The following is an 11,701-nucleotide window of genomic DNA, read 5'->3' on the forward strand; positions in this document are numbered from 1 at the left end:
TACACAAAGTACAAGTATAATAATTCAGAACTAATTCCACTAACCAGCCCGCTTCTCTGTCCCTTCCTCCACCTCTAACCCCACCCCACCCCAGACAACCTTGCCAAAAAGGCACCCTTCTGCAGTTCAAAAAACAAACAAACAAAAAAGCTGGAGCGAGCCGGGAAACCCTGGAGCGTAGAGATACTGCGCCTGCCCGCGCGTGAGCGGGCTCCAGGGTAACGAGGGTACCGCTTTCCCAGCAGGAAATAAACCTGGCGCACATGTGAAATAGATTCCTCTAACTTGAGTTTACCAGGTGGCATCAGCCCGCCTGTGTGATTTCGGGGGGAAATGGGGAAACTGCAAATCAGCTGTGGGTTCAGTAGAAACTCACAGCATCAGCGGTGTGCCTTCGCGAGCCACCGGGAGCGAGGATGCGGCGAAGTTACGCCCATTTATTCTGCCATAAAACATTTTCTTTCTTGGGCGAAACGCCGTGGCGTTCAAGTGCAGTGTATCCGAGCTTGCGAGCGAGAACTAAAGCCGGGAGCTGCTCTGTGATCAACATCAGCTTCCAGTACCCTCTTAACTGCAGCTTTAATATATATATGTATATTTAAAACTCCGATACGGAGGACATTACTACCTTTTTCCCTGTTAGTGAGGGGAGATAAGCTGGTGCAAACACTTCCGATTCTCGTCGCGCGTTCCTTCGCGTAGGGAACCCCCCTACGCCCCCCACCACCACCAGTGCGAATCTGCTTTTCAACTCCAGGAGGAGCCTGGGGTGCCAACGCGGTGCGCTGAGTTGAAAGAACCTGGACTGGCATCGGCCACACACCCGGGAGAATTCTGCATGAAACGCCCCCCACTCGCGCCTTCCCCCCCCCCACTCCCTTCGCCCGCGGCTACCAGCCCAGCTGGGAAGTCCGGGTCCCAGCGGCGCGGACCCCGACCCACGTCGCGCAGCGATCGGGAGGGAGATCTCCTCTGCCAACATCATCGCCAATAGCACCCCTTTTAGAGCGACGCTAGTTTTCCGAAGCCTCCCCCGACTCCGCGATCGCGATCGGACTTGGCGGCTTAACAGTTCCACCGACTGGAAGGAAGGAGGGAAGGAAGGAAGGAAGCCAGGATGAAAAGGAGGGGGAAGGAAGGCAGGCAGGAATTGGCTGTCGGACCCAGGGACTGGTCCCCGCATGTCCTCGCCCAGCCCGCCCCCCTGCGTCCGGGATCTGGGCGTCCGCTCAAAGTCTCCCGGCGGCGGCCAGAGGCACCTGCCCCTCGCTCTGGCCGGGAGCAGAAGCCGCCGGCTCAGGCGGGGAGCCCCAAGCTGCCTCTATACCCGCCTCGGCTTTTCACCCAGCGGAGGCGAGAACACCATTCATAAGACCTGCAGCTTCCCTGCCTCCAAATCAACCCCAAGTTAACCCGAGTCCTTAATTTACTACAGCCAGTTCGCCCACAAACACACACAGACACACCGGTGACCGCCCGGAGCGCCGTCACGCTCCGGGGGCTGCCCCAGCAGGAAAGCCCCGGGCAACCACCTGGGCCCCAGGGCTCCCGGGACCCACTGCTCCCCCTGCGGTCCTCCCAACTCCGGAAGGTTTGCACAAACTCCCCGCAAGCGATCGGAAGGCGTAGAGCGCCCTGCAAACTCCAGAGCTGCCACGGTCCGCTCGCCCCGGCGGACCAAGCAGCCGGGCAGGGGCTGCGGACTCAGGAGCCGCGGGGCTCAGCCAAGTGCACCCAGGCGGCCCCTGCCCGGCGCTCGCCCCCAGCTCGGCCGCCCCCCGCGCCGCGCTCGCCGCCCCGCGAGGCCGGGCACTCGGGGGACTGTGCTGTCCCCGAGCTGCCCACGACCCCCCTGTACAGCACTCGAGCGCCTGGCTCCTCTGCCGCTAACCCCTCTCGGCCAGTCCTCCAATTAAGCAGAACACAAATGTAACAATTTTCTTCTTGTTAATTGCATCTCTTGACATTTCTGCGCGTTGGGGGAAAAAAAAAAGAAGATGAAGAAGTAAGAGCTGAAAGAAAAGAGAAGCCCCGCCGCGGCTGCAGGCGCCTGCAAGCGCAGTGCATTGGCAGCGCTCAGCACGCGGAAGGCGCCTTTTTTTTCATATTGAAACCAGGCGGAATATGTACATTTTTTAGTCTTACTTACGCTTTCAGGGGGTTGTGAATGACAGTCGCCATTTTGCTACAATGTAACAGAATATTGTCTGTCTCAGAGTTCTAAAGGTTCGCTCAGGGGAAGCGGCGAGCCAATCAGAGCACGGGATACCGGCCCGCTGGCCAATTGGCGCTGCTGGTCGCCAGGTGGGCGGGGCCTGCACGTTGGTAGTTATTAGGGGAGCTGTCAAAGCCCAGAGGTCACTCCCTTTTGTAGAGCCCGAGAGCAAGCAGGTCTTAAAGGGGCAGTACCGCTCGAGCAGCTCCTGTTTGGATTTGGGAAAGTGGAGAAGCACCGGAGAGTGTTCTAGTTTGGTTTGAGTCCCTACTTTCTAAAGAATTGCAGAGAGTTTGCGCTCCTGGACAGAAATATTTAAGTACTGCCAACAAACCACTGAACCCCATTCATTAGCTTTTGGCTTTGCTGTAACGTTTTTAATCCCCCAAAGGGCAAATCTCCTTGTTCCCCTGCAAAAGTTGGAAGGCTGCCGTTTCGTCTAACAAATTACTACACGTGCCCAGCCGTCTGCTAATGCTCTGGGTCCTAAGGCTTGTTAACATTCTCATTCCCGTAGTGTTTTCTTTATCTCGGCCACCTTTCTCTCTTGGTTTCTTGGAACTGCTGCCGCCGTTCCTGGCGACTCCAGGACAGCAACTCCCCTCCTCCTGGAATGTCTCAATGTCAGGCTCGCTCCCTCCTACAGCCAGGGCTTCCGTTACGTAATGCGCGGTGGTCACTCTGCGCGGTTCCCCACTACCACCTCTTTTAATCTACAAACACCAGAAACTTCTGAAACGATCAGATTTCGGACGGCTGGGGAGCCAAGTGGGAGCTGGCGCTCTGACCTTTAGGCTTAGGAATAGAGGAGGTTTAAGGAAACTTTTGGAAACGCTTCCTGCTACTAGGAAAGAGTAACTAGACAGAAGGTGTTGCCAGAGACTCTTTCGGGGAGTAGCACACGCGATTCTGGCGTCACCTTTCACTCCTTAGATACAAAGTGGAAAAAATTTGCCAATGAAAAATCCGGTATGACCCGAGGTGTTCAGAGTCGTGTCTGCCCCCAAGTCATTGTGAACTTCTCACTGGCGAACCCCCGACAAAATTGGGAGACTTCTGTGAAGCCAGGCTTCCACTGGGCATCCGGGAAGCTCCCGGTGGATGAAAACCCGCTAAATCATGAATAGGGGCCTCGTTAGCATACAGAAATCTGGCTAACATCCCAAAGTTGTTTAATCAGGTCAAATAGCTAAAATAGAGGAGGAGGGGTAAAAGGGGGAGAGGAGATGCCAAACTGCCAGTTCTTCAGGGCTGTGCCCTCTCACTTCCTTTCTCAGGGGCAATAAATAAATAGATAGATAGATAGATAGATAGATAGATAGATAGATAAAGTTCCAGAACTTTCAGAGTTCAATTCCATACACTATTAGAGTTACAGAAAAACAGAACAGGGCTGACTGGGTATGTTTGTAAGGCTTGAAATTTTTAACTCCTTTTTTCTGCCTACTTAATAGCATAGTCAAGTCCTATAGATTGCTTTGTAACTCCTTTGCATAGCATCTTGCCATTTGAAAAAAGTTACCCATTTTTCTAAAATTAAAGTTTGAAAAATCCCTTTCTTACTGATTTGTCAAGGGACTCGTTCAAAAGCTAGTTGTTGGCCTGGAATGGGGTTTGACAACCTTAAAAAGCAAACACTGTATTCAACCTGCCCCAAGAACTATGATGAGTTTGAAGTATCAGCCAGAACTCCCACCATCCTCTTTGAGATATCAAATCCGCAGCAATTCAGATTGGAAGACAACAGCGTATTTTAATATATATATTTAATATATTTATTAATATATTAATATATTATCATATTAATATCATATACTTAATATATGATAAAGGAAGCAGGAAATGTAGAACCTGCCGTGCATGAGGCTTACAATTTTATAAGAGAGGGAAAACAAATTTATATTACAAATTAAAAAAATATATAGACTCTCAGCATGTATAATCATTTACTGTGTTAAGGCCCAGGTGCAGAAACCAGCATAATTCCTAACTACCTGGCACAGCTGAAAATGGCAGGTCAGATCTGTCTTCACTTTGAGAAATTTTAACTCAGAACTTAAACACTTAAGTTGCATTTTATAATGATTAAATTGCAAAAAAATAAAGACAGGATTTTTTTAAATTTTGTGTTTAATGTTGATGTATTTTTGAGAGAGAGAGAGAGAGAGAGAAAGAGAGACAAAGCATGAACGGGGGAGGGGGAAAAAGAGAGAGGGAGACACAGAATCCGAAGCAGGCTCCAGGCTCTGAACTGTCAGCACAGAGCCCCACATGGGGCTTGAACCCATGAACCGGGAGATCATGACCTGAGCCGAAGTCCAATGCTCAACCGACTGAGCCACGAAGGCACCCCAAAACAAGATATTTTTAAAGTAGGATAGCCTTGCTTTTTATAATCTAATGGAATGTCTTTTTAAGTCTATCAGTGGAGTAACTTTTGAATAAACAGAATTGTTGTGAATTCACCTTTTATAATTCTAAGACATATAAGAGTTATTATTTTAACTTTGGTTTTTATATTATAGATCAAGATTATTTTCTACAATAAAGTGGGTTCTATCACTTTGCAAATGGCCTGATCATTCAGTGAGGCCAGATTTTCCAAATAGGTCTTAAAATGTACTGATTCCATCCCACAAAAAGGCAGAATGCTCAAAAGCAAGGAAGCTTAAAGTGGACATGTTTGTTTTCATTTATTTATTTTTTTTAGTGTTCATTTATTTTTGAGACAGAGACAGACAGAATGTGAGCAGGAGAGGGGCAGAGAGAGAGGAAGACACAGAATCCGAAGCAGGCTCCAGGCTCTGAGTGGTCAGCAGAGAGCCTGATGTGGGGCTCGAACCCATGAACTGGGGGACCATGACCTGAGCCGAAGTCGGACGCTTAACCGACTGAGCTACCCAGATGCCCCTTAAAACGGGCATGTTTAAAGGAGACTGGAATCTTGAACAATTTTGGAGAATGTTAAGTTTTACATTAATTTTGCAAAGAAGTGTGGGCCTTGGAATCCACTTGTAGCTGGGTCATCTTGGGCAAGTTTACTTAGCAACTTGAATGTTTCAGTTTCCTCATCTGAAAAATGTCAATAATAATGGAACCTACTTCACACGGCTCTTTTTCAGGACATATGTCAAGTGCCTGGCACATAGCAAGCTCTCAATTCATGCTGATTATTATTTTTTATAGAGATGTTTAATTATTTCCTGATGGCATAAGGAATGTAGGGAGTCTGAATAAAAAGACACAACAAAAGGTAAAATGTCTATCAAGTTTAGTTTTTTAAATTCACTAACTCAAGAAAAATAAGCAAAGAACAACTTTCATAACAAAATAATAGGACTACTTCAGTTAGGAGTCACATAACTACGGAAGCCCCCAAAATGTCTTCTTGCTGATGGTGCTATCAAGACACCTTGAAAATCCCATCTCTAAAGCGCTATAGATATTCTATAGAAATATAGATATAGATATTCTCTATCGATATAGATTTAAATACACTCCATCTTCCCCCATCCCTATTTCTTTCTTTCTAATTTCTTTTTTTTCTTTTTTTCTTTTTTTAGTATAGTTGCCCACCTCTTTCATCTCGATTTAGCTGGTTGGGTAGCTTAATTTGGAGGTCAGAGTGGGCCTGGAATAACCAATCTCCACCCCACCTGGAGAGTCAAGAGCTATGCTATCCAACATGGGAGCCATGAGTCGCATGTAGCTACAAAGCACTTGAAATGTGGCTAGTCCAAATGGAGATGGGTGGTAACTGTTAAGTACATACCAGATTAAATAGTACAAAAAAAAAAAAAAGAATGTAAAATAGCTCATTAATGATTTTCGTATTGATTATACATTAAAATGACATTTTTTTGGATTTACTAGGTTAAGTAAAAAATGTTATTAAAGCTAATCTCACCTGTTTCTTTTTACTTTTTAAATGTGGCTATTAGGAAATCTAAAATTACTTACGTGGCTGGTGTTGTATTTCTATTGTATAGCATTGCTCTAGACAGTGTGTGTGACCAGGGAAAGGAGGAGGAAGGCTTTCTCAATCATGTCAATCCATCTTGTGGAGCCTGTTCTCAAATTCAGCCTTAACATCAGTTAGCAAAACTCCTTGGCCCAGCTCAAGTATGTGTTCAGCGCCACCATCCAAAGGAATATTTGGGGGTGTGGCCAAGGACCCAAGGACCCAAACCGCAAGGGGCACCCAAATCCATTTTCTCTTAAAAAGTTTGAGGGCTGTTTCAGCAGACAACGAGCCAAAACTGTGAGGAGATGCCCATGCAGAAGCAGGGAAGAATGGCATTTCTGTAACAAGTCTTGGCCTTTGCAGCTGACTTTTTTTAAGCACATCAAAATAAGAGAGAGAAGGGAAGAAGATGCAGAAATCACCAAGAGCCAAAGAGTTCGTTTGAAAGAGGAAGTGTGCCACAAAAGCTATCCAAAATAAATGCAGTACCTAACAGTCTCCGGGAGCTGAGGAGTTTAAAGTCCTGTGAGAGCTTAAAAAATAAGAATAAACTCACCATCAATCCCTCTATTCATTCATCTGCAGAACAATCAGTCATGGCCTTGGCGGTCGATGGGCCATGCCGGTTCCCTGAGATCCAGAGCTAGCTCTGGTATGTTCTAGACACCAAGCTGAAAAGGGGGTATCAGAACTATCATCTGGTTTTCTCTCCGCTTGGGAATGTGGGTGGGAAGGTCTTACTCCCTTCACAACATCTCAAAGCACAGAAGGAAAAAAGTCAAGTTCTGGGTGTGTGAGATGCTCCTAGGGCCAGACCTCTGAAAGCTCTTGTTTCAGAGTAAAGCCAAAGTAGAAACCAATGCTTGCTGCTTCCCACTAATTCAGTTCATTCATTCACTCATCCATTGGAGGCTCTCTTTGAGGGAGGCATTGTGCTAGGCACAGGTGGCGAAATAAAAATAAACCAGACAGGGAAAAAACCCGCAAAAAGCAATTCCCATCCATCTGGAGACAGAATAAAGATAGTAGGCCCAACCCTACAAGCAAGCAGAGTAATTACTTGATGTGACTTAAAAGGGAAAAGCAGCCTGCCCAACCAGGCTCTCCTTTTCCTGGCACGGTGCCCATAATCCCAGTGGATGCATCCTTGGGTGTTTATTGAGTGTATTCACTTCTTTGGGTTTTCAAGGTTTCATGGTATCGAGATTTTCACAAATTGGTCTAAAACAGGGGAGAAGTGATATATATCAAAGAACCTTAGTGGAGGGAGAGAGTACCTCCAACATTGCAGGGGAGGGAAAGGCTTCGTGGAGATGGTCACATTTAATTTGGGCCTTGGTTGGGTAGACGTTAGAAATGAGCCAAGGAATGAAAGGCTTTTCAGACCCAAACCATAACCTAAGGACAACTAATTCATACAGCAAATATCTGCAAGTTCCCTGCCCTGTGCCACCCTGCCTCCTCTATGCTGGACCTTGGGATACAGAGAGACCGAAGACAGTTCCCACCTTTAAAGGTGAGGGAGGGAGAATGCAGAGCCATGAAGCAGAGGAACAGGGGGCACTGTGGGATTGGATGACGCACACTGACCAGACAGGAAGGTCAGGGTTGTCTTCATAGAGGTGATGCCTGAGCTGAGTCCTGAATGCCCTGTAGGAGGAAAGATGTCCCCACGGAAGCGGCAGCGTGTATAAAAGCCCTCGGGGAAGTGAGAGAGAGCATCATGATTTCAGGGGATCCCTTTGGTAGGCAGGTAGTTGCAGGGGTATGGGTGAGACAGAAAAAGCTGGAGAGACAAGCAGTGGGTGCCAATGCTAAGACGTGCAGAGTTTGATCTGGAAGGCAATCAGGCAACACTGAAAGATCTTAAGCTAGAGGTGGAAATGAAGAGGCTGCCTTTTTAGAAAGCGCTTTTCTTCAGCAGTGTGACCATAAATTGGAGGGAAGCTGAGCTGGAGGCCTGGGAACCTGTTAAGCAGCTGTGGCATGGGGGTGAAGATGAGGGGCAGGATCAGGGATTTCTAAGGAAGTAGAACGTGCAGGACTTGGTGGCAGGCACGCTGTGGGCTTGAGGGAGGTGGAGGGCCCAGGATAATGCCAGGTTTCTGGCTTCTGGGAAAGGACACCAGTCAGCTCCAGTTGCCCAGAGAAACATGAAGTCAAAGCCAAGGCCCGAAGACTGGAGGCCAATGAAGCATTGAGACGTTCCATTGTGGGAGGGGGGCTTGCCTTACTAGAATACCTTAGTCCCCATCCCCTAATTGCCCCCTGAAATTGATATAAATCTCTTCCCCTGGCAGAACAGTGACCTAGGCTGGGATTCTCTCAAGCCCCCTCCTCTGGCTCTTTCCTTGAGCTGAATGGATTCCACCTTGTATCAAGGGCCACTTCCAAATCCCTTCCTCCTAATCCCCCCCTTTCTTTCAGGGCATGCTCTGAATCGGCTTAAAGGACTCTCCCTCCCGGGTAGTTGCATCTTAATAGGGGACTCTAGGACACCCCGAAACCTTCACAAGGAGGGGATCAAGACGTCATGAGACACATGGTATACACACACGTGCATGCGCACACATACACACACACACACGCACAGGCACACAGAAGCAATGACTTGATTAGAATCTCATGCACCAGGAAAGACAGCGAATGAGATATTTTGATACAGAAGCTTTCTCCACTCAGATCACACAGAGTAATCACAGTCTACTCTGAGCACCAGCCCAGCTCCCTTTTCTCCCTCGCTAATGCTAGACAATTGTAAGTGCGCCTCAGTTCTTCTTCCTGGTAGAGCCACTGGTTATAGAGCTCTTGACGTGTCTATTTTTCTACGATAGCTAACTCCTCTCTCTTATACCCTCCTCTACCTGCCAATCCAAGTCCCCCCATGTCCCACCTACATGGACACCGGATCTGAAATTCTGGCGCCAACCAGACAGGAAGGGCAGGGCTGCCTTCATAGCTGCTTCATTGCCTGGCAGCTACTGCCTCTTAAATCAAAGCAACAGGCAAGGTCCTCCCACAGAGAAGGACAGCATGGAGCAAAGGGGGAAAAAATTTCCACCACCATGGGGAGGGACTGGAACCACGTTTGGACCAAGACATACATGAACCAATTTCTCTTAAGACTGAGTCCACGTGTAAAGAAATAAAGTAACCCCCTTAGGCGTATCCTGGGAAAAGAAACTTCTTTTCATCTGCAAAAGTGGCTGCCCCATGAGCCCCCCAAAAGCCCTGTCTGTAGGGTATTTCTTTAAGTATGGTGACACTTCCAAGGCACCTGTCTCTCTCACTCACAACATGTATGTGACCTCAGGCTTCTACTCTGTCATTAGGCAGGGCTCATCCAGGCGAAGTCTGAAAGCCAAGTGCAGGAGAACGCGTTAAGTCTGGTTGTTCAGATATTTACACCACCATATAAAAATAGGTGTCCACAAGCAGGACAGATGGACAGAAGCCACGGGACCTAAAATGTCCCACATTCTGGCAAAGAGGGGGACTGAGTCCTGCTGAATTGCATGCAGCAGGTGTTTTCTATTCTCTGACAACTCTAGGTGGTGAACTCTGGTCTGCCTAGCTGCAAAAGGACAACTCTGTGTTTGTTCTACTCAAGAGGGCAGAGGGAGGTGGTGAGAAAATGTTCCTGAGGTCCACAGAGGGCCCCGAGCAATTTAAATACACCTAAGCCTACCGGGGCAGGCACCCTGATGACAACTTCTCCAATGCAGCTTTGGATTCTGAGACAGAGGCACAGCCCAGGAGGGTCTAAGACCTCAAAGAAAACAGTGATAGAGGAACCGAGCAAGGAAATGAGTGAGGCAGACTTCTGGAGGAGTCGAGGAGAGGAGACGAAATGGATGCAGTTGGTTCTGGTAAAAGAAGTAAAGTACAAATCCAATGAAACGGGATTATTAAGGTCTAGGCAAGAAATGAAATTTATTTTGGTACCTGGATTCCCAAAGTCACCATATGTTCTCGTCCTCTGTTCTCACCAATCAACTTATTTTATCCCTGTTCAACAGGCAAAAATTTGTATCATCGCCATATTGTAATAGTTGGAACTCAGTGACAATTCTGAAAAACAGGGCTATTTTCTAGACACGAGTGGGCTCAATAACGATGACTCTGAAAGCCATCATGTTTCTAGAATGGCTTTTCATAAAGCTGATATTAAATATTTTAACCTCATCTATTCCATAGCTTGAATGTGAACCTACGCAGATTAAATGGATCTCAAATTAGTCACTTACTACTTTTGGCTTTCGCAGAGTTTTATCCACAGCTATATTAAAATACTTCGTTCCTCAAAAAATTAAAAATAGTAATACCATATGATCTAGTAATTCCATTACTGGTATTTACCCAAAGAAAATGAAAACACTAATTTGAAAAAGATACACGCCACCCCTATGTTTACTGCAGCACTGTTTACAATAGCCAGGATATGGAAGCAGCCCAAGTGTCCATCAATAGATGAATGGATAAGGAAGATGTGGTACACACACACACACACACACACACACACACACACATATACGCCATGGAATATTACTGAGCCATAAAAAAAAAGAACAAGATCTTGCTATTTGCAACAACATGGATGGACCTGGAGGGTATTATGCTAAGAGAAATAAGCCAGACAGATAAAGACAAATACTCTATGATTTCACTCATACGCGGAATCTAAAAAACAAAACAAATGAACGGACATAGACTAATACATATGGAGAATAAACTGGTGGTTGCCAAAGGAGAGGTGGCTGAGATGATGAGTAAAATAGATAAGAGAGGGAGAAATACTTATATTTTAGTGTCTCTCATTGTCCATCTCCCTATCCCACGAAATGTGGAAGGCAGGTGTGGTAACTTTAAATCTCCTCAGCCTGGCCCAGGGCCTAGCAGATGGTTAATAAGTGGTAGATGAAAGAATAAATAAAAACATAAATAACTACATAGTGATTTAAAAAAAAAAAAAAACCCTCTACTTCACACTCACTAGGATGACTAGAATCAAAAAGGCAAGTGACACCAAGTGTTGACAAGGATGTGGAGAAATCAGAACCTTCACCCAGTGCCGGTGGGATTATAAAATAGTCCAACTGCTTTGGAAAATAATCTGGCAATTCTGCAAACAATTAAGCCTAAGTTACTACATGACCCAGCAATTCCACTCCCAGGTATATATCTAAGAAAAGTAAAAACATATGTCCACACAGAAATTTGTACGTGAATGTTCACAGTGGCCTTATTCCTAATAGCCAAAAGTGGAAACACTTAAATATCCATCAACAGATGAATGGACAAATAGGCAAATGTGGTATATGCAGACCATAGAATATTATTCGGCCATAAAAAAGGACGAAGGACAGATAGGTGCCACAACGTACATGAATCCTGAAAACACCACATTAAGCAACAACAACAAAAAAAGCCAGACACAAAAGGCCACCTACTATATTATTCTATTCCTGTGAAAATCCAGAATAGGGAAATCCATAGAGACAGAAAGTAGATTAGTGGCTACT

At 46.3% G+C, this 11,701-nt stretch overlaps 1 protein-coding gene across 2 annotated transcripts in view; it reads right to left on the minus strand.

Annotated features, from left to right (window-relative positions):
* DPF3 (double PHD fingers 3) overlaps window positions 1–2,249 on the minus strand; it is a 260,062-nt gene extending 257,813 nt beyond the window's left edge. Inside the window, exon 1 of one of the 2 annotated variants that reach the window (XR_006293429.1) lies at window positions 2,150–2,248. Coding sequence is in view for 1 of the 2 variants with exons in the window: in XM_043556512.1 (XP_043412447.1) it covers window positions 2,150–2,181 (32 nt within the window). In the remaining variant the exon portion in view is untranslated. Of the gene's footprint in view, window positions 1–2,149 lie in introns of both variants that reach the window. The other variant, XM_043556512.1, reaches the window with a different exon arrangement.
* Between the last annotated feature and the right edge of the window lie 9,452 nt (window positions 2,250–11,701).

Source organism: Prionailurus bengalensis, chromosome B3 (assembly GCF_016509475.1).
Source record: "Prionailurus bengalensis isolate Pbe53 chromosome B3, Fcat_Pben_1.1_paternal_pri, whole genome shotgun sequence".
NCBI lineage: Eukaryota > Metazoa > Chordata > Mammalia > Carnivora > Felidae > Prionailurus > Prionailurus bengalensis.